The sequence below is a fragment of the Lethenteron reissneri genome, chromosome 23 (assembly GCF_015708825.2).
Source record: "Lethenteron reissneri isolate LAM-NWPU_2019-01 chromosome 23, ASM1570882v1, whole genome shotgun sequence".
Classification (NCBI taxonomy): Eukaryota; Metazoa; Chordata; class Hyperoartia; order Petromyzontiformes; family Petromyzontidae; genus Lethenteron; species Lethenteron reissneri.
Window position 1 is genome coordinate 5,614,832 of NC_083801.1, and position 24,486 is coordinate 5,639,317.

At 43.6% G+C, this 24,486-nt stretch overlaps 1 protein-coding gene across 1 annotated transcript; it reads left to right on the plus strand.

The window, feature by feature from the left end:
• The first annotated feature begins 4,398 nt into the window (after window positions 1-4,398).
• LOC133345877 (aldo-keto reductase family 1 member B7-like) lies at window positions 4,399-24,207 on the plus strand. Its single transcript, XM_061556948.1, has 10 exons — window positions 4,399-4,558; window positions 13,189-13,356; window positions 14,291-14,407; window positions 15,163-15,240; window positions 16,374-16,490; window positions 18,051-18,157; window positions 18,277-18,394; window positions 19,292-19,375; window positions 19,803-19,891; window positions 23,899-24,207. Exons 1-10 carry the CDS (start codon window positions 4,481-4,483, stop codon window positions 23,948-23,950), a joined length of 1,008 nt encoding a protein of 335 aa, XP_061412932.1. The 5' UTR covers window positions 4,399-4,480; the 3' UTR covers window positions 23,951-24,207.
• Window positions 24,208-24,486: the final 279 nt, after the last annotated feature.

A 24,486-nucleotide genomic window follows, 5' to 3' on the forward strand; every position in this document is an offset into this window, starting at 1 on the left:
AGAGACGATCGGATGTATGGCTGATAGTGAATTACAATTTAAAAAAAACTAAAAAACAACGCGAACAGCTTCGCTGTACTTGAGGACTTTTAATAAGTCAAATAAGAGCAGTGTTACGCGGCTTTCACTTAAAACTTTCACTCTACATATCTTTTTTGATGATCCCGCGATGTCCCTTAAATGTGAATGAATGAAAATGTATCTAAACTTTAGTTGTCATCGTGACATTAACTTCTAAGAGCTATCACTTATTAATCAGTGAAAGAACTGTTAGGATTATTTGGGAGCTCTTAAGGGGTCTTAGGTTTCAAGTTTAATTGATTACGTATAGCCCTGTGAGCCATGCGGCTCTTGAGTCGGGTGCAACCGCAACAAACAAAATATGAACACAGAACATCTTAAAGCGACGGAGCGCACCCCGAGAGCGCGAGCCTCAGGCGGCCATCAGTGGAGAGCATGGGGCTCCCTCAGGGCAGCAGTGGAGAGAGCACGGCTCTCCCTCAGGGCAGCAGTGGACGGAGCACGGTTCTGCCTCAGGGCAGCAGTGGAGAGAGCACGGCTCTCCCTCAGGGCAGCAGTGGAGAGAGCGCGGCACTCCCTCAGGGCAGCAGTGGACAGAGCACGGCTCTGCCTCACTCTCACTCACTCGTCTCCTCACTTTCACTCACTCGTCTCTTGCTCGCGGTCACGTGACGCACTTCAACCAATCCGTGCCGCGTTAATCACAGACTCACAGAATGACAGAGCTGGGTGTTTATATATTAGTATATTTAATAACTTATAACAGCACTGTCAGGATGCTTTCCCAGGTAAATTGTTGCGTCGCAGTATCATGAGAGATTATTACAGCCTTCATCCATCAGTTTGTGCATTGAGACACATTCAATACGAAAGATAACGTAGAACATTTTACGTTGATGACAATAAACTTGCAGGTGTAATAATTTATTTTTAGTCACACTAAATGCATGTAAAGTACTGCAAGGTATGGTAATTAGTGATGTGACTAAGATTAAAAGCATAATAACCATGCATGTCATGATAATTTAGCATAATTAGAAGAGTATCTGGGTTAGTGCTTACAATTTCATGGTACCTAAAATTGTAAGCACTAACCCAGACACTCTTCTAATTATGCTAAAGCCGGTGTCTACAAAAGACGTTTTCTCTTTAATTGAATCACTTCATTTGAAGTCATCTCCACTCGACGGGCTCCCAGGTTCCTTGTTCAAGCAATGTGCTCCGGAACTCGCCATCACGATCAGGAACATCGCAAATGCCTCCTTCTCTTCGGGGTGTTTTCCGTCCAACCTCAAATCTGGCCTGGTTTCTCCCTTGAAAAGAAACCAAGTCTAGATCCGGATGACCCATCTAGTTATCGTCCCATCACTAACCTCTCGAACCTCTCTAAACTCCTTGAACGACTAGCCCTCGCCCAGCTAAAACCACACGTCACCTCCTCCGCAAACTACTACTGCTTCCAGTCAGCTTACCGTCAAAACTATTCCACAGAAACAGCACTCACTAGAGTGCTCGATGACATTTTAACGATCACTGATTTTGGCTCAACTGTTGCACTTGTAAGTCTGGATATTTCGTCAGCCTTCGACACCATCAACCATTCGCTCCTTACTTCCCTCCTGAAATCCGACTTCGGTATATGCGGCTCAGCACTCAAGTGGATAGCTTCGTACCTTTCTGACCGGCAATCTTCAGTCAGGGTGGGCATGTCCACATCGCCTGAAACAACAGCATTATGTGGGGTTCCCCAGGGCTCTGTTCTAGGTCCCCTGCTCTTCACAGCCTACACTTCCCCGATCGGCCGGCTCATTGCAAGCTTCGGTGTTAAGCATCACTCATACGCGGATGATACGATTCTATTCACCGCCATCGATTCTAGCAATGCATCTGGATTCGAAAGGCTCTCGGAATGTACCACCGCCGTGCAACAATGGTTCACTGCACACAACCTAGCCCTTAATCCGAAAAAGTCAGTGGCCATCATGTTAGGTACCAAGCAACGTCTCAATTCAGCAGCACTCCCCACACACATACACATCTTCGGTCACAGCATCAAGTTCACCGACCACTTCAGCTACCTCGGTGTCATCCTAGATTCAACTTTATCCTTCGACCGTCAAACCAACCATATCATCAGCTCATGTAACTTTCACCTGAAGGCTCTTAGACACATACGTCCTCTCATCTCTACTGAAATTGCCAACACTTTGGCATGTTGCATAGTTGGGTCTCGCCTTGACTATTGTAACTCCATCCTAGTCCGGACCTCCGCTGGCAACCTAAATAAACTTCAAAGACTACAAAATAACCGAGCACGCGTCGTCATTGCCCACACTCGTCCCCGTGCTCTCAACTGGCTCCCCATCGCCAGTAGGGTCACATACAAGACCGCCTGCCTCTGCCACAACGCCTTCATATCCGCCTGCCCGCCGTACCTTTCTTCATTATTGACAACTTGCAGCTCAGCACACGGCAGATGCCTGTGCAGCGCGACTCACGACCTCCTCTTGATACCAAGATCCAGGATGGTCATGTCTATGCGCCGCTTCTCGGTGGCAGCCCCAACAGTCTGGAACGATATCCTCTGCACATTCGCAGCATCGCCTCAATCGCCTCCTTCAAGAGACATTTAAAAACTCACCTACAATCATGCTTTTGAGCGACTCTGAGCTTGGCTCCGCGCCTCTGAGTTGCGGCCACTACGTCTGCAAATTTGCGCGCGTTACAAATTGAACTATTATTATTAATGTACTGTATGTCCTTTACTGTACATATTTTAGTCAAGCAAAAACAGGATGTATTGCAGTTTGAAGGAATATTACCAAAATAAACAAGGTTTAATTTCTTCAAGCAATGAGTATAAGAAATAAATTACACTATATATCAACCATCAAAGGTCACAGCTTAATATATTTATGCATATCTTTCATCCAAGGGTACATCCAAACCTGACAGGTGAAAGTCTAATCGCCAATAAGGTTATATTATAGGACCTCCTTTGCCAGAACCAAAATATGATAATAGGTTTTCCCCTTTTTCTAGCAACAAACAGGTGTTAAGATGTTAAAGCACCAAACTGAAACCTTTTAAAAGGAATCACGTCTGCACTAACCACAATATTTGTGGTCAGAATGCAAACAAAAAACACACTGATAATATATGCATTGTCTTTTAAACTGATTGGTCCACACCAGAGACAGCTTTCTTTTGAGCCAAGTCTCAAAACGGCGTCCTCTGGTCTAACACCGTCGCTTCAGGTGTGCCCATCACCTGCCCGCTCCTGGCAGGGGAGAGGTCCCCCTTTCTGAGGCCAAAGGCACGCCGCCCCTTCCTCGGGTCCGGGGGAAAGGCAGTTGTTGCGAGGCCGTGGCATTACAGCTATACTTTGCTAATTATTACTTTGAACATTCACTTAATGCCTCTTCTCAGCTAAAGCAGTCAAGATGAGACAAAGAACATGGAAAAAACACCCTCACAAATCCCATAATTCAAGGGTATCTAATGCATGCGACGAGGTAACATATTTAATCTTTACTCATGGGTATATTCATAGCACTTGTCTTGCATAAATCTAGCAGGAACATGCCCATACAAAGTAGAAGATTTAGACTATCATTCTCTTGGTTAAATCTTTAATCATAAACCACACCCTTATACAGTGAGGGAAAAAAGTATTTGATCCCCTGCTGATTTTGTACGTTTGCCCACTGACAAAGAAATTATCATTCTATAATTTTAATGGTAGGTTTATTTGAACAGCGAGAGACAGAATAACAACAACAAAATCCAGAAAAACGCATGTCAAAAATGTTATAAATTGATTTGCATTTTAATGAGGGAAATAAGTCTCCAGACCTTAATCCCATAGAAAATCTGTGGAGGGAGCTGAAGGTTCGAGTTGCCAAACGTCAGCCTCGAAACCTAATGACTTGGAGAAGATCTGCAAAGAGGAGTAGGACAAAATCCCCCCTGAGATGTGTGCAAAGCTGGTGGCCAACTACAAGAAACGTCTGACCTCTGTGATTGCCAACAAGGGTTTTACCATCAAGTACTAAGTCATGTTTTGCAGAGGGGTCAAATACTTATTTCCCTCATTAAAATGCAAATCAATTTATAACATTTTTGACTTGCGTTTTTCTGGATATTGTTGTTGTTATTCTGTCTCTCACTATTCAAATAAACCTACCATTAAAATTATAGTACTGATCATTTCTTTGTCAGTGGGCAAACGTACAAAATCAGCAGGGGATCAAATACTTTTTTTCCTCACTGTATAGCAAAACATAATCAGTCGCATTTGTCAGCCTTGAGCACAAAATGGGTACGAGGGTTGGGTCTGCCCATGTCGGCTGGGCTGGGGCGAGTGTTTTGGGTGGAGATGATAAATAGCCAGGCATGAACACGCAGCTGGCAGTGGAACACCACGCAGCCAGTATAGTTTCCACGTGAATTTACAACAATGGCAGACGTCTCGACAGCAGCAGTGACCCTTTCCGATGGTCACAACATGCCTCTGCTTGGCCTGGGCACATGGAAGGTACATCACACTGCACCCCACACACTCGATTATTTGCACCCATCGTCAGAACCTGCATTAAATTAAAATGTATATAATAAGATGAAAAGTGCATACAATGGACAGGAAAAGATGCACTTCACAAATGTGCGTGCTGTACAATCAATGGCGGAGCCAGGATTTTCAGGTAGGGGGGGGCGACCTATCCAGCAATGAAAAATGATAAGAGGAGTTGTTAGTAAGTAAGGACTTGTCCCTTGCTTTTTATTCGATGCGTGTGCGGCGATGGCGCAGCCATCGATCGAAGGTCGAATTCGAACTGCGTTATGTGATCGGCATCGCGCTCACTGAAGGTGTTGATGCCTTCAGTCGTGTACTGTATAAGCAAATGCGCACAATTCTGAGTCACTTATAACTGCTTTGCCGTTAATTATTGCCCATTATGGACTCAAGACTATTGTCCTATCATTTCATAGAGTCCCTGGCACGTAATAATATGCTGCACAGTGGCAGTGGGGGTCGCAAAATGCGATGTATTTCTAATAAACCACAATGATCCGATCGAAATTAGGGATTTCGATCGGATCATTGTGGGGGCACGTGCCACCCCACCCCCACTGGCTCCGCCAGTGTGTACAATGGTTATGTCAGATATCGTGAATATTCTTGTGTTTCGATTAATTTTGAATGCGTGGCTCTGCTGTAACTATATATTAAATTTAACAACACGTTTTTTTTCTCCAACTCATAAAATGAGAAGCATAGTGTACGGATGTTATATATAGTAGGATTTGAAAGACTTCTTTAGTGAAAAGTTATTGTAATAACAATGTACATTTATCTTTGAACAGGTTTCACAAGTGTGGGTTAAGTCTGTACTTGACATGCAATTGCATTCCAATCACTGTGGAAAAGTTGTCCATTTGATCATGATCCTCCTATATCTCTTACTAGCTGTACTACCCGGCTTCGCCCGGGACTTGTATCTACCACGGCCGGCCGCCTTTGTCTCCCCAGTGGCGATGTTAATACGCTACAGCAGTTACTCGTTTGAGGCAGAGTCGACCTAGGGGAGGTTCAAATAATCGTCACCGGTGGTGGCCGTGAGCGGGAATCGAACTGGGTTCGCCGGGTTGGTAGCGCAGCGTAGCGTTAAGCACTACACCCACCGCTCCTCACACACCACACACGCACAGACACACACACAGACACACACAGACACACGCAGACACACACAGACAGAGACACACAGACACACAGACAGCACGCTAACCACTACACTACCGCTCCCCACACACCACACACGCACACACACAGACACACACACAGACACACACACAGACACACACACACAGACACACACACACAGACACAGGCAGCACGCTAAGCACTACACTACCGTTCCCCCTACACAACACACGCGCGCGCGTCCATAGGTACACATACACGCGCTTGCTGCAGACACACACGACTTTCAGGGTGCGTACGGCAGTAAACGACTGAAATAATAAAGCGGCAATGCTGTGTAAGGAACGCCTTAGACCCGCATTACACATTTGTGTAATGCGAGCGTAAACACACAAACACACACAAACACATACACAATACACACACACATACATGCAGACACACAGACAGACACATAACACACATACATACACACACATACAAACACAGAAACACATACACACACATACATAGACACACACATACATACACACAAACACATCCACAGACGTACATACACACATACATACAGGCACGCAGACATACACATAAACACATACAAAAAAACCCACATACATACACACACACATACATACACACAAACACATGCACACACATACATACACACATGCATACAGACACACAGACATACACATAAACACATACACACATACACATGACCCGGCTTCGCCCGGGACTTGGATCCACCATGCCCGGCCGCCTTTGTCTCCCCAGTGCCGATGTTAATACGCAACACCAGTTACTCGTTTGAGGCTGAGTGGACCTAGGGGAGGTTCAAATAATCGTCACCGGTGGTGGCCGTGAGCGGGAATCGAACTCGGTTCGCCGGGTTGGTAACGCAGCGTAGCGTTAAGCACTACACCCACCGCTCCTCACACACCACACACGCACAGACACACACACAGACACACACACAGACACACGCAGACACACACAGACAGACACAGACAGACACACACACACACAGACACACAGACAGCACGCTAAGCACTACACTATCGCTCCCCACACACCACACACGGACACACACAGACACACACACAGACACACACACACAGACACAGACAGCACGCTAAGCACTACACTACCGTTCCCCCTACACAACACACGCGCGCGCGTCCATAGGAACACATACACGCGCTTGCTGCAGACACACACGACTTTCAGGGTGCGCACGGCAGTAAACGACTGCAATAATAAAGCGGCAATGCTGCGCGAGGAACGCCTTAGACCTGCAACACATTTGTGTAATGCGAGCGTAAACACACAAACACATACAAACACATACATACACACACATACACACAAACACATACACACACATACACACACATACACACACACAGACATACACATACACACAAACACACACATACATGCACACAAACACATACACAATACACACACACATACATGCAGACACACAGACAGACACATAACACACATACATACACACACACACATACACACAAACACATACATACACATACATACACACATACATAGAGACACACAGACATACACATAAACACACATACACATGACCCGGCTTCGCCCGGGACTTGGATCCACGATGCCCGGCCGCCTTTGTCTCCCCAGTGACGATGTTCACACACGACAGCAGTTACGCGTTTGAGGCTGAGTGGACCTAGGGGAGGGCCAGGTCCGTTTCAAATAATCGTCAGCGGTGGTGGGCGTGAGTTGGAATCGAACTGGGGTCGCTCAAGCAGCTTAATGACTGTTTGTACAAAGAACATATAAAGAATCGATTATAATAACCAGGCAAGAGTCCACATTATAGACTGCCAGTACACGCACTCAGCTTCATAAGCAGGCTAGAGTGTACATGATAGAGTGGCAGTACGCTCACCGAGCTTAATAAGCAGGCTACAGTGTACATGATAGACTGGCAGTACGCTCACCCAGCTTAATGAGTATTTGTACAGTGAACATTAAAGTAATCGATTGTTGGCGCGTTGGGTTTAAAAGTAATATTAATAGCACACATTGTGGTGGGGGTGTAGTGAAGAGTAGGAAAAACTTTGATGAATTTACCTCAGAGTGGCGTGGTGGGTGTCGAGGCCTAGTAGCGTGCAAAGCCTGCGGCCTCGCCTAAAATTGTCGGCTTGGAAGAGGCAGGGTACGGGTGGCGTGCCTTCCCCCCCCCCCCCCCTCAGCGCTCCAACAATACTGTGTAATGGCTATTATTTAATTAAATACGGAGATTATGAAAGTGGCGAAGGCGTGGCTAGCCGTTGGCAGGGGCAACCGCCGTCCAATGAAACTGCAGCCCTTGGCGAAGGCGTCGCTAGCCGTTGCCAGGTCCAATGAAAGCGGTGAAGGCGTGGCTAGCCGTTGCCAGGGGCAACCGTCGTCCAATGAAAGTGCGTATGGGCCGAAATCCACACACACACACACAGACAGACAGACATTCACGATTTTATATCTCTTATATCTAGGCATTTGACTAGGTGATATGTATGTTGAACTTCTTTCGCACCGTACGTAGCCAACTGTGCTAATCGGAAGTGTGGGGGGAGGAACGACAAACTAAACGCAAAAAAGCAGTTCTAAAAAATTCGGTTTCCAATCTAGATTTAAAAGTGCATAGCTCCAGTGGCTTCCTAATATCGGAAGGAAGAGCATTCCAGACGGTCGTAGATGCACAACCGAAGGGCGCAGTGACCATCTTTGTTGTGTCAGCCCAACAACTCTCCAGGCTCGATCATGTAATTACAGTTTTATGTAAGAGGTCAATGGGGAAATTCTACAAAGAACTAAAATACATGTTTTTAATCAGGTAAGGCCCACTGAGCTAGAAATATATTTTTCAGAAGCGACCTGGCCACAAATGATTTCTTATGGAAGTGGCTTATCACGTGGAAATGTACATGAGCCAAATACTCTAAAAGCGTGTTCATTCTAAATGTGGAGGGGAAAACCGGAGGACCCGAATAAAAATCCGTGCTACTCCAAATATACAGGCGTTAGGGATGGGATCGAACCTATGACCGGCAACCTGTATACCAGGCGAGGTAGGTAACATCTCGCCAGGGCGGCTGGAGATGTGGACCACAAACAGAATGTCGGTTGAAAGCCAAACTATGCTGTGTCCGGATAATAATCTTGCGAGGTAGATTTAACGCCGTTTTGAGCTATTGTACAAACTATAAAAAGACTTGTAGCTGGACTTAATAACGAGAACTTGCTTATGATCGAGTCGGTAGTTTAATATGTTGTGGTCTTCCTATGGGACAAAAAAAAATAATTCGAATAAAAATCTTCTCCTGGCCTGTATGTGTGAAAATAAACGACTCGTTACAATTTTAATGTCGATAATTCCTTTCTCAATAATTGAGTATGAAAACATGTCACAGTACAGTACTGCAATAAGAGACCACTGTACGGGACAGCCATACGTAGCTAGACAAAACAATCAATGGTGTAACTTAGTTTTATTTGTATCGTATATTTTTGAGCCTGGGTTAGTGTTTGGATGGGCGATTACGTTGTCAGAAGAGGGCATTGCAGCGAAACTCATTGCCGATGTGTACTTTGGCCCAATGTCGAAGCGCCCCACCTTAAACACACTTCACCAACCAGCGTCGTCAGACTGCGTATGGTGAAATAACCCGCACGACTGAGAGTGACTGTTCAAACACAAGTCCACTGTCTCGGCCTCGCTGTGCGCTGCGTTGCACCACTATCCGAGTAGATAACCTCGCATCCAATAAACTTTCAGAGCCAGGGTGAACATCCGACTCCAAACGAATTTATTGAATTGAACGAGGTAAAACTGATGGAAAAACACAGCACAAATACAGCATATGTTAATACTTGGTAATATCAATACAATGAATGAACACTACAACATCATAACATTGTCTTAGATAACATGAACTCAACAATAGATCCTGGATCGACCAGGCACCTACATTAGTACTGAATAGCTATACAAGAGAATAAGCTGTGTTAAGGGCACATCGTGTAATCAACATGCTGCAGCCTATATGTACAGTACTACACATAACACTGAATTGTGCATGAGATATTTTGTCATCCTTGCTCTCAAGATCGCAATAAGGTTACATGGATACAAGTCTGACTCGACTTATTCAATTACAGGTAACATTTACAATAAGGCAAGTTGCAGGCTTCGTTGTTAACTAGGCCTCGTATTTATCATAACAATTTAACAGCATTACATATCCATTTACAGCATTATAACGGCATTCCCAGTATTATAAGAACATAAACAAACTTACAGACAATGCTTCTTAAAGTCCCACAATGTACAGTTACAGCTGACTTCACTGGGACGTGATTTGTGCCACCATCTTGAACTCTGTGCAATGGCGGACGCCAGCCTCGTGGCTGAAAGACTGTCAAATCGTAACTTCCTGGTCACGTGACCAAACTCAACCTCAAAACAGGAAATTCCTGTATACACACACCCCCACTTCTGGCGTGGAGCAAAACACCTGCCGTGAGGCAGAACATCCACCATCAGCCACAAACAGCTATCGTTGCACGAGATTGACATTCTTATGGGCATAGGTGTGGTGGGCGCAATGCTCGGGCCCGCACCAATTGGTGGGTTAGGGGCCGTCCATAAATGACGTCGATTTTGGACGATTTTTTATGACGTCACAAAGCTCTGCCCCCCCCCCCAAATAAAACATGCTTCAAATCGCTTTAAACTATTGTCATTGTAGTGCGTATTTAATGTGGCACTCTGATGTTGTAGTAGAAAACATGCATTAAAAAGTCAATTTAATTAAGTAGAACGTATTGTCTATATTTATTTTAAGTTACACATTTTGATGTGACGTCACATTTCTCACCCCCCCCCCCTCCCCTTGTCACACATCGTCACAAATGTCTGACCCCCCCCCCTCCAGGTGCGTGGCATCATTTATGGACGACCCCTTATATCATAAACAGCGGCACATTTTTTTTCAAAATCAACAATTTAATGCGCTGTGCGGAATTGGTTATTCACTTGCTGTATATAACGTTGAAAAACGCTGTACAGTATCCTGATAAAGAATAACCATGTTAACCTGTTCCCACTCCAGTTGCACAATTTAAGGCTGTCCATTACGCCTTAAACAAATAAGCATTGCTCCCACACCTACACGCTCCCTACAATAATGCCAACTCACGCAACGACCGCTTTTCAATTCTACGTAATTAATCAATCTGTGGTTTGGTTGGCGATCGCTTGTGATATTGCACAATCAATCAATTCCCCTGTACAATCACAATCGTCCCACAGTAAACATGCAAGGGTGGGCCAACGTGCAACGTCAACATTTGCCCAAGGTTGCATGGCTTTGGTGTTGGGGGTATAGATTGTAGTGGTGAAGTTGGCGTTATAAGCTGTGGTGGTGGTGGTGATCAGTGTTGTGCAATTGCCTGTGTATGACAGCAGGAGCCAGAACTGCCTCAATGAGTGTGGCTTTTAGCAGATGGGGAGAGACCGAGATGTGAAGACACGAGAGACACAGACACCTGCTTAGATCAAAGGCCGGCGACCTTTGAAAGAAGAAGAGACATTCTTTAGTTTTTTGTCTTTGACCAATATAGTTCGAGAGCTGCATCACACGCAGAGCTACTTTGACACAAACACAGCAGGTTTACGACAGATGACAACACACATTCTGACTTAAATAAACTAAATGCGTGATGGAATAAACTGCGTTTATTTTGTTCCCCCCCCCCCCCCCGTTAGTTATTTTTTAACAGCACAGTTTGACTGTTGTACATTTTGTTGTCACCAGGACATAACATAGTGACCCATTCCCTGCAACATTTACTCAATCATCTTTACGCAGCCAAAGAGCCGACCCCTAGGCTAGACAGAGATAAAGAGAGAATGAGACATATTTTATACACACGTACAGCTTATGCAAGTCGATTGAATACAGATGTTCATAAGTTCAAGTGTAAAAGAATAAAACTGATTTGTTTGAATGTAAAGGTGTGCCTCAATGCCATTCAAAGTGAGGACTGGGTTTAGCTGTAGTGAAGAAGATGGTGCTTATCAGATGAGTTAACCATTTAGTCAACATGTTATTCCTAAAGGTGTGACTTACAGAATGTTATCTTCAGGTAGGTATTACTTTTTTAACCTTGAGATTAAATTGTTAAGGAAAACAGTTGACTAAATCAATAAGAGTTCAGTCGAAATGTGTGCTGGGTAAAAATGCTTCTCGGCCAAGTGCTAACCCATCTCTGATCCTAATCTCATAATTGCTCGTTCAAGACCGGCCAAGCATGATTCACAATTGCTCATGTCTCGAATACTGTACCACATTTAATGTACAATCATGAATATCTGTACAGTATCTTCCAGCTCGGTCAGAAAGTGAATGTTGATTTTTTTTGTGTTCTTCCTGGTTCAAGCAGTTCCATTGCTGGATTATTTTTTCCTCCTGAGGACGACCGCTTGTGTTGCGATCGAAACGTCGTGATATATTATTTTTTATTTGTTTTATTTTTCTACCTACGTGACTTTACCGAAAGAACCAACGAGTATGGATTCCTGCAGCCACGAAAGCTTCAAATCAAGATTGTTTTTTTTAATTGAATAACTGATGTATAGTCCTGTAATTATATAATTATCAGTTCCATTATTTAATCAAAGAGAAAAACCCCGATGATCTAATAAATGTTTACAAAGGTGGTGTTGATATCATGAACCATAAAGTATGGTGTCCAAGAATCATCTGAATGTTTTAATTCCGTGACCATCTTTTTTTTTCTGTTTGGTCTTCGTCTCGAAGGAACCTTGTCTGTGTTTTGGCTTGAACATATATTATACTATAAATAATTGTACGTTGTACACACACACCCCTTTCATCAATGCACTGCTAAATGAGGACGTCCTTACGTAACGGGAGTTATTTGACCTTACAGTTGTTCACGCTGGTCGGTGGGAACACAGGAGCACAGTTCGTACAACTTGGTATTTTGATGAACTACCCTATGCTGCCCACACCTTTTCACAGCCGCGCGTCCGCTTATGGCAATCTGGCATGCACGGTGGTCACCCACCCCATTGCATATATTAATCCCTGGTGGCTTAGCGTCCCACAAATGAAGAGAGCGGGTTCGCTACGCTTGCTGAATAAGATTGTGAATAATAGGAATAGGGCCACAGACAATAGGAGTTTTTTTCACAGACCCTACAGTTGCCGTGAATACCACGGATAATAGGGCCATGGGAAATTTCTTGATATGGAGATAAACAGTGAAAAAACTGTTACAGATATAGAGAGACACACACACACTGATAGGCACAGAGTAGGGGTCTTCATATTTTACATACTTAAAGCCAAAAAAATTCAACAAACACTGCAGTGTTTCATATCTGCTTTGTGCTGTGTTTCCATCACCAGTCCAAGCCACAGCAGGTCTGCAAGGCCGTAGAGGCGGCTATCGAGGCGGGGTATCGACACGTGGATGGAGCCTACGTCTACCAAAATGAGGATGAGGTTGGGGCGGGTGTGCGTGCCTGCATTGCCAAGGGCATCGCCTCCCGAGACCAGCTATTCATTGTCAGCAAGGTGTGCATCCTGTACTCTATTACATGAATCATAAAGTTCAAGTCCATTGTGTATATTTATGCTGAATGACAGACTTGACCATCAATAGGAAAAACAAGTTCCTATATGAATTGGGCCCGTCGCCTTCTTACTCCAAATTATTTAGAAATCCACTGCCAAACTTTTCATTCACACCTTTAAATTAAAACACGTATATGCTGTTTCATTAGGTTCCTTGACTGGTCCCAAATACAATCACGAATCAACTACAAAATCACCCTGCCTCAAAAATCCCCAAGAGACTCACCCCTGCATACCCTTTATCTTTCATCTTGATCGAGTGCCCCCTTCATGCAATCATATAAGGATTTATAGTAAAATGCCAGTTGACCTTCACTCAATGGGAGGTCAATCCTTCTCTGGAGCTGTTCCTGTTGTTTGGATCTCCATTTTGATTTCAATTATATTCCCAATATACTATTGGCATTCTTGCACAGGTTAGATTAATTTATTTTTGGATATCCGTGTGTCAGAAGATCGCCTTGAAATATTATATTAAAAACGACTTCTAATGTGCTTCACAGAGCTCTTACACACACTAGGGACACATGTTACATGCCTTGTAAAGAGATGTTTTATGGATGGCAATCACCCCAACATTTATATTTCTCAGAACTATAATATTTGACATTGAGTGAAGAACCACATTTAATATGATGTTATTTTCTGGTCACTAGGCTGAGACCATACATTCCCTACATTTTAGAACTTGGTTTGATCACAGGTGGCCCCCCATAATGAAAACCAGTAACTGAATGGTACCAGCTCAGGGCTCTTACATCTATAATCCCCAAACCCTATCCAGCCACCTCTACTAATTCTGTTGTGTGAAATTATAATGAATTGTGAGATCAGCCTATAACTGTTACTGTGCTTGTGTGTTGACTGTGAGTAGCTCTGGGGCAAGTTTCATGCCCCTGCCGATGTGAAGAAGAGTTTTATGAAGACACTGACCGACCTGGGGCTTGATTACCTGGACCTCTATCTCATGCATTCCCCCATGGGCTATCAGGTGTTGCATCAATAAAATATTACATTCATATTTCACTGTTATACACTGACAATATAAATTCATACGGACAATGGCAGCATGTTGTAAGCTCAGAGTAGAAAACGTACCCTGTATATTCAACCGTGAAGATGAAGTTGCGATGAGAGGAAACAGGTATTAGAGTGTTCAGTAACCAAGGAAAGATCAAAAGGCAAATGGTGGGAAACTAAGAGTAGACCTTGGAGGATTGATTGCAAGAGCCAACATATTTACGTTGATGCAACTGAATTATTGACAAATAATACTGTTCCTACACAGCCACAATTTATAATTAAGTAATATATTGTACATTTTTTTTATTTGTTGACTCTTTTCATTGCTGTATTGTATTTATAATTTTGTTTATTCATGGACATTGGCATATTTTTTTATTAATAACCACTGTAAAACCATTCATAACCTGTCCTTTATAAACATGGGTTGTGTTTGCTGTCATATAAAATAATTTAACTGGGAAAATGTATCCGCTTCCCAGTATCTCTTAAAATATGAATGCATTTAATTTTAATTATCTTTCAAAAATAAAGTCAAAGCGCTTGACACGAAGCAACAATTAAGCGTTTACGATTTCAAATATTAATAATAACAAAACTGTGAAGACTGAACACTGAACAGGTATGTTTGATGCTACTTGGATAAATGAGATGTGCATTCGTTTACCTCGAGGCATATGTTATGGTGCTGTATCATTTTAACCGTGACTTTTCCCGTTTCAGAACGTGGGAGAGGAATTATTTCCCGCAAAGGACGGCAGGTTTCTCTTCTCGGACGTTGATTACCTGGACACCTGGAAGGTGCCAAGTGATGCTCTCAACAAATATAAATACAACAGCATGTTTATCCCGCAAACACACTTCACCTTCTATACCCTGCATGTCTACATGGGCTCTTATCTACCTTAAAATAAATGTAACATCACTTTTGACGTGTAAAGCAGCTCAAAGGAACCCTTCAAATACGTGCACATGCGTGTGCGCGCACATACATGGCCATTTGGTCAATGCACTGCTCGGTCATGGGTGTTATTTGACCATAGTTTTCTACTTCCGTTTGTGGAAGTTGAAGGTGGGGAGCATATCGGTTTAGTATAACAATGAATGTTGCTGCACTGCCACCTGCAGTACACATCGTGGCACTGGGAGCCATAGCTCAACGAATTTGAGGACAGCGGGCACCAAATTAAGTGCACTGCTGGATTAGCACAGCTTAGCATTGTGGGAGATTTGGTCGTATAAACTTTACGCATTTTACTTAAATTTGCCATGAAGTAGCTTTATGCAACACCATATGCAAGGCACTTTACGATATAAATATTGTTTCATCGCGCTTTCGTCTTGAGTTGGTGTCTTCAACACCTTCAGTAAGAGTCAGGGTAACAACAATCAGGGTGAAATATATGTAATAAATTGCATCCGGCTTGACGCAGAGGACATTAATCTACTTTGGCTAGCCATCGAACAAAGACCGTCACTGCATCGTGCACTTTCAAAAGCGCTTATGTGGCCAAATGGAATTAGGGAGCCACTGGAGCAATGTACTTTTCTTCGTAGAATTGCCCCATTGACCTCTCACAAAACTGTAATTACATCATCGAGCTTGGAGAGTTGTTGGGCTGACACAACAAAGACGGTTACTGCGTCCTTCGGTTGTGCATCTACGGCCGTCTGGAACGCTCTTCCTTCCGATATTAGGAAGCCACTGGAGCTATGCACTTTTGAATCTAGATTTTTTTTTATTTACAACTTTTTGTGTGTGTTTAGCTTGTTGTCCTTCCACAGCACCTCCAATTAGCACGGTTGGCTACGTTTGGTGCGAAAGAAGTTCAACATACATAAGCACCTGTGAGCGTTTTGTAATAAATGATGAAAGTTAATTGTAAATGCCGTGAAGTTTTACAATGAAGCAGTGGTAATTCCGATTGTCTCAGGCAATGGAGGACCTGGTGAAAGAAGGTCTGGTTAAGTCCCTTGGCGTCTCCAACTTCAACATCCCCCAGCTCAAACGACTGCTGTCCTCTGCTTCGATCAAGCCTGTCGTCAATCAGGTGCGCAGTTGTGTGGGTGAACACAAGTTTTGATTTAAAGCTTTCGTGACTGCAGGGATTTATATTCTTGGTTCTTTCGGTAAAACTTTAATTACGTGACTTTACCAAAAGAACCGAGAATATAAACACAAGTTGTTAGTACGTACGCTGAACTTCTTTTGCACTGTACGTAGCCAACCGTGCTAATCGGAGGCACGAAATCGTGAATGTAAGTGACTGGACGCTGCATATACACCTCGCAAGCAACATGTGGTTGGTGTCGTCTGTGCTGTGAGGATGTCGGACGAGGGAAAATGAGGTAGAGGGGTCTTAAGCTGCTGATCGCTGGTTCAGGGCATCTCAAATCATGTTGGGACGACATGTCATTTGTATTGATCAGGTCACTGTGTAATATCCTCATGCTATGAGAGAATATCACAGTATGTGTGCGTTGTATGAACACAAGAAGTGTACATACATGGAGAGAACTGGAGTGGTCGTGTGTTCTTTGTGTTTTTATGTGTACTTATTTCTCTGTTTCTCTCTTTCACTTTGCTTTTCTCCATGTTTCTGTCTTCATACATTGCCGTGTATCTCTATGCATCTGTATCTCCGTGTCGCTGTCTGTGTTCTTGTTTGTGTATCTCTGTTTTTCCGTGCGTTTATCTCCACGTCTCAGTGTCTTTCTCCATTTTCTGGAAATCTCCACGTCTTTCTTTATGTCACTCTCCATATTTGTGTGTCCCTGTGTCTCTTCACATATCTACTTGTCTCGATGCTGTTTTTAATGTATCTCAGTCTCTCCACCTCTGTGTCTTTCTCCGTGTGACTTCATCTCTTGCGTCAATGTACACTCTTCTCTCTGTTTTTCCCCCATAGCACAGAGCTCCAATCTATGATTTGGCAGCTCTGAGCCTTGGGGATTCGTAGAATTGGTTAGGGGGGAGGGGGCTACAACTGCTCTCCGATCGTGCTTTTGCGCACGTGTGTACATGTGTGTTTATGTAGAAGGTGGTGGGGAGCGGTAGTGGAGTGAATTGTGCGCTGCACTACAAACCCGGCGAACCTAGTTTGATTCCTGCTCACGGCAAACACCAGTGACAATTATTTAAACCGGTCACGCGCCTACCCCTAGGTCGACTCAGCCTCAAATGAGTACCTGGGCGTGGCCTTGGCCACCCACCTCCTCGTGTGCCTGTAACAGCACTTGCCCTAACAGTCTGCTAAGGCTATATGGGGAATCCTTGTCTTTGTTGGTGGGGAGTGGTAAAGTAGCGGTTAGCACGCTACTCTACGAACCCATCGACTCGAGTTTGATTCTTGTTCATGCCAAACACCGGTGACGATTATTTGAACCGGTCACGCGCCTACCCCTAGGTCGACTCAGCCTCAAATGAGTACCTGGTACAATGAGTAAATGTCGCCAATGGAGGAGACAAAGGCAGCTGGGCGTAGTCTTGGCCACCCACCCCCTCATGCTGCGTCGGCCTTCATAGGTGCTCGCTAACCGCACTTGCCCCAACAGTCTGTCACACGCTTCATGGGGGTACTTTGTCTTTGTTTTTGTTATATATGTGGCAGGTGGAGCTGCATCCATACAATGCACAACCAAAGCTGGTCCAGTTTTGCAAGTCACAGGGCATAGTGCTCACGGCTTACAGCCCCTTTGGCTCACCCGACCGTCCCAGGTGAGACTCGGTTGATCCTATTCCCGAGAATTCTCAATTGCACGCCGAATATGTGTTCTATCTCTGCTAATGCTCTCTCCTTGAGTGCTTCGTTTGAACCTGTTCATTTGACCATGCAGTTTGGCTGCGGCGAAGAGCTCAAACGACAACGTGAAACTCGACAAAGACCCTGGAAATCTTCTGCAAGATCCAGTGGTTGCCGACATCGCTAAGAAGCATGGCAAGAGCAGTGGGCAGGTGACGTGGGATGATTTATTTTTATGTTCCGTCATCATCAGTCGCCATAACAACAAAAACCTCACCATTATAATCATCCGTCGTTGTCATCAACACTTACTTTTACCGTATAATGCATATCTCTAAGCAAGGTCTCATTTAGCGTCGTAAAATGTATGTATTGGGAATTATTAAAAGGTCAATGCCAATGCCTGAAATTGGGCGGAAAAAATACGTGACATCACAGCTAGAAGCAGCAAAACCATAACAAAGTCGAAATATCTCCACACTTGAGAGTGGAGATACATAACCGCGGTGTTGCTCTGCTTCCTTTGTAGTCCTATTCAGTCTTTTAAATTCCAAAATTTACGTGACGGGTCAGTTTTTATTTTTTAAAAATACCTCTCAAAAACGATTGTTATATGTTATACTCGTATTTACCAAAATGGGATTAACGACTGATTCGGCCCTTCGCTAGCATGTGCTAGTCAAGCACCCTTAGTACAGAACCACTTGCAAAACCAAAAACAAATACAAATCATTGTAATTTTTTTAAGTTTGCAAAATTATCAATACAATATTACAGAAAAGATGAGAGTTGCAATTTCAAATATTCTGGAGCAGACTAAGTAGCAGTTTGGAACATCATACTCAACGTTGCTTCCGGTTTGTTAGCACCGTGTACCACAAATGTGCGTCGCGAGGAATTCGTGTATATTCAGTTTAAATAAAAGCCAGCACGTATCCCTGCTTTAACGAACATGGGGAAATTTTCATCGCCATTGGTGGCACCGCCCAGTAATGCGGTGAGATCCCAAAGTGATCTCATTTTCGTCCACATTTCGGAGATGATGGGGGTGTCTATCTGCGTGATGCTGAGTGTTTTTTACACTCGCTCGACTTGTCTTGTGCCAACAGATACTGCTCCGTTACCATATTGAGAACAATATCGTCGTGATTCCAAAGAGCGTCACACCAGCCAACATTATCCAAAACAGCAAGGTATTGTGAAGTGAAGTACACATGTGCACGCGCTGCAAGCAATGCTCTGAAAGTTCCGTTGGCAAATTACCGCAATAACATCCCCAAAGGCACGCCCTTGTAATCCCATATTATATTTATTTCAGTGCAAAGTCAGATGTTACTCCTAAAAACTGTTTTCATCTTGAGTCAAAGTTTTTCAAGTGCCACCTGTAAACTTCCAGTTACAATATCTACACGTGGATCGCTGGAGTTTTGGAAATCTTCCTCACCCCTGAATATTGTATTGTGTTCTTGAACTTCCCATGTCTCCAACTCAGGCCCCTGGAATAAACAAACTCTGGGTTAACTATATTGGGCTTTCTGTTCTATGCAGCTTTGAGAATTTAACTTGTTGAATCTAGAATCACTCGTTGTTAGCGTTCCATAATCTTCACCCCTGTGCCAGGTCTTTGACTTCTCTCTGGACGAAGAGGACTTGATCAAGCTGGCGCAGCTAGACCGAGGATGGTCTTTGTCTAATTCGCTCTTCAGCAAGTAAGCAGCTGCATTGTTGATATATGATACACTTTAACAGATGTAGCTGAATCGTATGTTTAAAAAGTTTGAAACTAGTACTGCCCTGTAATTGCGCCGTATAACGATCACTACAGGTACATCATGTGAGCTCTGCTTATAGATAGAACAAAGTTAAATATTCAGATAAATCCGATGAGCTATGAAGCTCTTTTGCACAGATGTCCAGTAGGGGTGGGTCAGAAAGTTCCGGCAACAAACAATACAAAACACTTGACTTAAAGCTTTTGTGACTGCAGGAATTCATGTGATTTGAGTCTCTCGGTAAAGTCACGTAGATGGGTTAACATTTTTATAAAATAAACGAAAAAACTATGACCTTCCGATCGCAACACAAGCGATCGTCATCAGGTGGAAAAAGGAGGCAGCAAAATTACAGCAAAACATTCCCAGACAACACCAAGAAGACAACACACAGTCCCTCAATAAAATGACACGTAAAACATTAACTATCGATGCATTGGTAAGGATGAAAGTTACAAATAACATTGGCAAATGCAGTTGTATGCAGCACTAATCTTCTGCTTCAGAATATTTGTTGACGGAAAAGATTGACGATAAGGTTCAAACTTGATTTGAAGCTTTCGTGACTGCAGGAATTACCCTTTGGTTCTTTCGGTAAAGTCACGTATAAAGAAAATAAAACACATTCCTGTGGAGGGAGCTGGTAGGAACGTTGGGTTGCTCGGTCAATTGCGGCGTGGTGTATTCCGCAAATATGGCCGACTGTGAGGGCGGGCACAAGCCGGCGTAAGTAGGTTAAACGTTGAGTTTTATAGGAGCACCACGGGGTGACCAGCCCCTCCCCACCCAGCCCCACCCCTCCCATTTTTGGATGCACGACGGACGGACGGACACAATAATCCCCTGTGGGCTGGTGGAACCAGGTGGTTCCTACCAGTATTAAATAATAGAATACGACGTTTCGATTGCAACACAAGCAATCGTCATCAGCTAGAAAACAAACCTAGTAAACTTAGAAATGGAATGCAATACAACACAGAGAGTCGGCTAACACAACAGTCAACACCCCACCTACTCTTTGGTTCTTTCGGTAAAGTCACGTATAAAGATAAAATAATAAATTAAATAATAGCATACGACGTTTCGATTGCAACACAAGCAATCATCATCAGGTATAAATGGTAAAATTTTTGTTGCTATTTCATTTATACCTGATGATGATTGCTTGTGTTGCAATCGAAACGTCGTATGCTATTATTTAATTTATTATTTTATCTTTATACGTGACTTTACCGAAAAAGCCAAAGAGTAATTCCTACAGTCACGAAAGCTCCAAATTTAAGAACACCCCACCTGGTTGATTACGTTCTTCCAAAGATTGCTAAATTTTAGAGAGAGACAAAACACAGACACGGAGACACATAAACAGACACACAAGCAGAGAGAGACGACACTGAGACACACAGAGGGTGTCTATGTGTGTGTCTCTCTCTCTGTTTACCACAACTCGAGTGCTTTGGAGACGCGGTATGTGGATCAGATTCCATTATGTGCGTGATCAAACCACACCTGTAGAGCTCCACGATGATCAGTAGATGGCATTACAATAGTGTGCTATGAAGAAGGGCCGTGGCCCAAAACGTCACCAATTACAGCATATTGTACGAGGCAGGCCCCGACTTAACAACATTATAAAATGTGTTACGGTCCAATAAAAAATGGAAGCATTGTTAAACCCATAAATAAGAAGAAATAGTGTAAATTTACATTGAACACTGTAATAAATACTACATAGTAAAATACAATTTAACCTAAAATAAGTAACATAAATAGAAAAAGTCTGCTTTATATTCACATTGAGTCCTAATGCTGTCGAAAGGGGCGCAATGAGTTATTAAATTGCACATCCACACACACGGGGCACTCATACAAAGACAAAGATCCCCCGTATAGCCTTAACAGACTGTTGGGGCAACGGTACACGAGGGGGTGGGTGGCCAGCACCACGCCCGACCGCCTTTGTCTCCCCAGTGGCGATGTTTACACACAGACACACACAAAGACACACACACACAGACACCCCCCATGCCAAAGATTCCCCCGTATAGCCTTAACAGGCTGTTGGGGCAAGTGCTGTTAGCAAGCAGCACTTATGAAGGCCGGCACAGCTGACAGTGTCAATGTTTACACACCGTAGCAGGTACTCATTTGAGGCTTAGGAGACCTAGGGGAGGCCCAAGACCCATTTAGATAATCATCACTGGTGTTGGTCGTGAGTGGGAATCGAACTCAGGTTGGTAGCGCAGCGTAGCGCAACACCGCTACGCGACTTTCACACACACACGCACAGACACTCCCCGTGCAAGGCTGACCCGTTACATCTCACGGAGGATCGCTCCAATGAACAAAATAGTTCCACGTTTCAGGTTGCAAGCGTGAGTTGGCGTTCGTAAGTGAGGGTGTTCGTAAGTCTAGGACGATATATTCTTGGTTCTTTCGGTAAAGTCACGTAGAAGGGAAATAATAAAATAAATGAAGCCTCATTAATTAATTAATTGATAGAATATATATAAAACAATCAAAATTCTCACGACGTTTCGACTGCAACACAAGCAATCATCATCAGGTGTGAAATCCATAGCAAGAAAATTTGAAAAAAGTGTCGGTTTTTTCTAATATTAGCACCACTTTTTTCAAATTTTCCTGCTGTGGATTTCACACCTGATGATGATTGCTTGTGTTGCAGTCGAAACGTCGTGATAATTTTTATTGTTTTATATATATTTTTTCCCTTCTACGTGACTACCGAAAGAACCAAGAATATGAATCCCTGCAGTCACGAAAGCTTTAAATCGAAATTTAAGTCTAAGACTGTTTCTGTTTCTTTTAAGGCAGTGTTATTGATGGATGTGTTAAGCTTTATTGTTAACCAGCCTTTTGCCCGTCCTAGGACGGAAGCTTAATATTACAGATGTACATTTACGTTTTCTTGTGTAGCTGTAAATGATTTTACGAATTGTTGCACGTACATATTTTTATCTTAACTTGTAAAATGAAATTATGGACTTTGGAAGATTTCTCGGTATACGACATTTTGTGTGAATCTCTTATCACCGTTCAAAAGGTTTCACTGCGGTTGACTATCCTTGATGAGCACTTTGATCCGCTGAGGATGTTTAGATCTAGACAGAGCCACGTGCAACTGTACTGGGGAAGACTTACATTTTGTTGCAAGTGCTGAAGAAATAAATAGAGAGACCAAATACACTTTTATGCTGCGTAGACTTATTAATTTGATTAACTTTCAATAAAGAAACGTCACATTTAAAACGAATTTGCATTAAAAAAATGTATTTACGCTCGACCTTCTGCGTGAGTGTAAAAATCCACCCGCTCATGATTATTTTATTATTAATGACGGGGGGGTGCGGCATGTGGAGTGACGTCATGCGCGGGACACATTTCTGGGCTATTATAGTAGTAGTTGTGCTTGTGCACCACTGGCAACGTAGCATCACAAAATAAACACATTCCTCCTGCGGAGGGAGCTGTAGGAACATTGGGTTGCTCGGTCAATGACCAGGGTCAACGGCGGCGTGGTGTATTCCGCAAATATGCCCGACTGTGAGGGCGGGCACAAGCCGGCGTGAGTTGGTTAAACGTTGAGTTTTATAAGGGCACCACGGGGTGACCAGCCCCTCCCCAGCCAGCCCCACCCCTCCCACCCCCCACCCAGCCCCACCCTCCCCACCCAGCCCCTCCCCACCCTCCCCACCCAGCCCCTCCCTCCCCACCCCCCTGCACGACGGACGGACACAATAATCGACGGACGGACACAATAATCCCCTGTGGGCTGGTGTAACTAGGAGGTTCCTACCAGTATTGGAATAATAGTGGAGAACTGACCTATCGTACTCGCGTGTCCTCCGACATGCAAAGTAAAGAGTCGTGTTTGCAATAATCGTGAGTGTCCGTGACCAGTTGCACCTCCCTGTTGTTCACAGAGTGAAGGATCACAAATACTTCCCAGTGAACGATGACTACCCATCGTGCTAATGGACATACATCTCAACTTCAGAGGCGGTCTCAGCTGATGCCAATTGAGTTTTTTTTAATAGGGCCAGTGTTTTGCACCAATTAAATGTGCACAGCATGAGCTTTGAACGCTTTGCAAAAGTGTGGCGGTAATTTTTTAACGAAATAACGCAGTGATACATCTCCTTTATACACAGCGTTGGTGTTATGCTAAAGTGTAATCGCAAAATAAATCAATGGACGTTAATATGATACAATAAAACAACATTGAATATCAATTGTGTCTCTGTGTCTTCTATAAGGCAGTGCTTTGAAAACAATGTAATGTCAGCACAGCTGACCAGTTCTGCTCTTGTTTTGACTGATATCTAACAATCACAAATACCATAATTTTGAGGATATTTTTTTCTGCCTATGGTTTTGGTCAAATATGTACATGTGTTTGCAATACAATAGCCGTCCTTGGAATTAACTCGGTTTGTAGCAGGAATGTTTTATTCACCAACAGATACAGCAGAGGGCTCTAAATTTAGAAGGAAAAAAACTGCAATTCCATC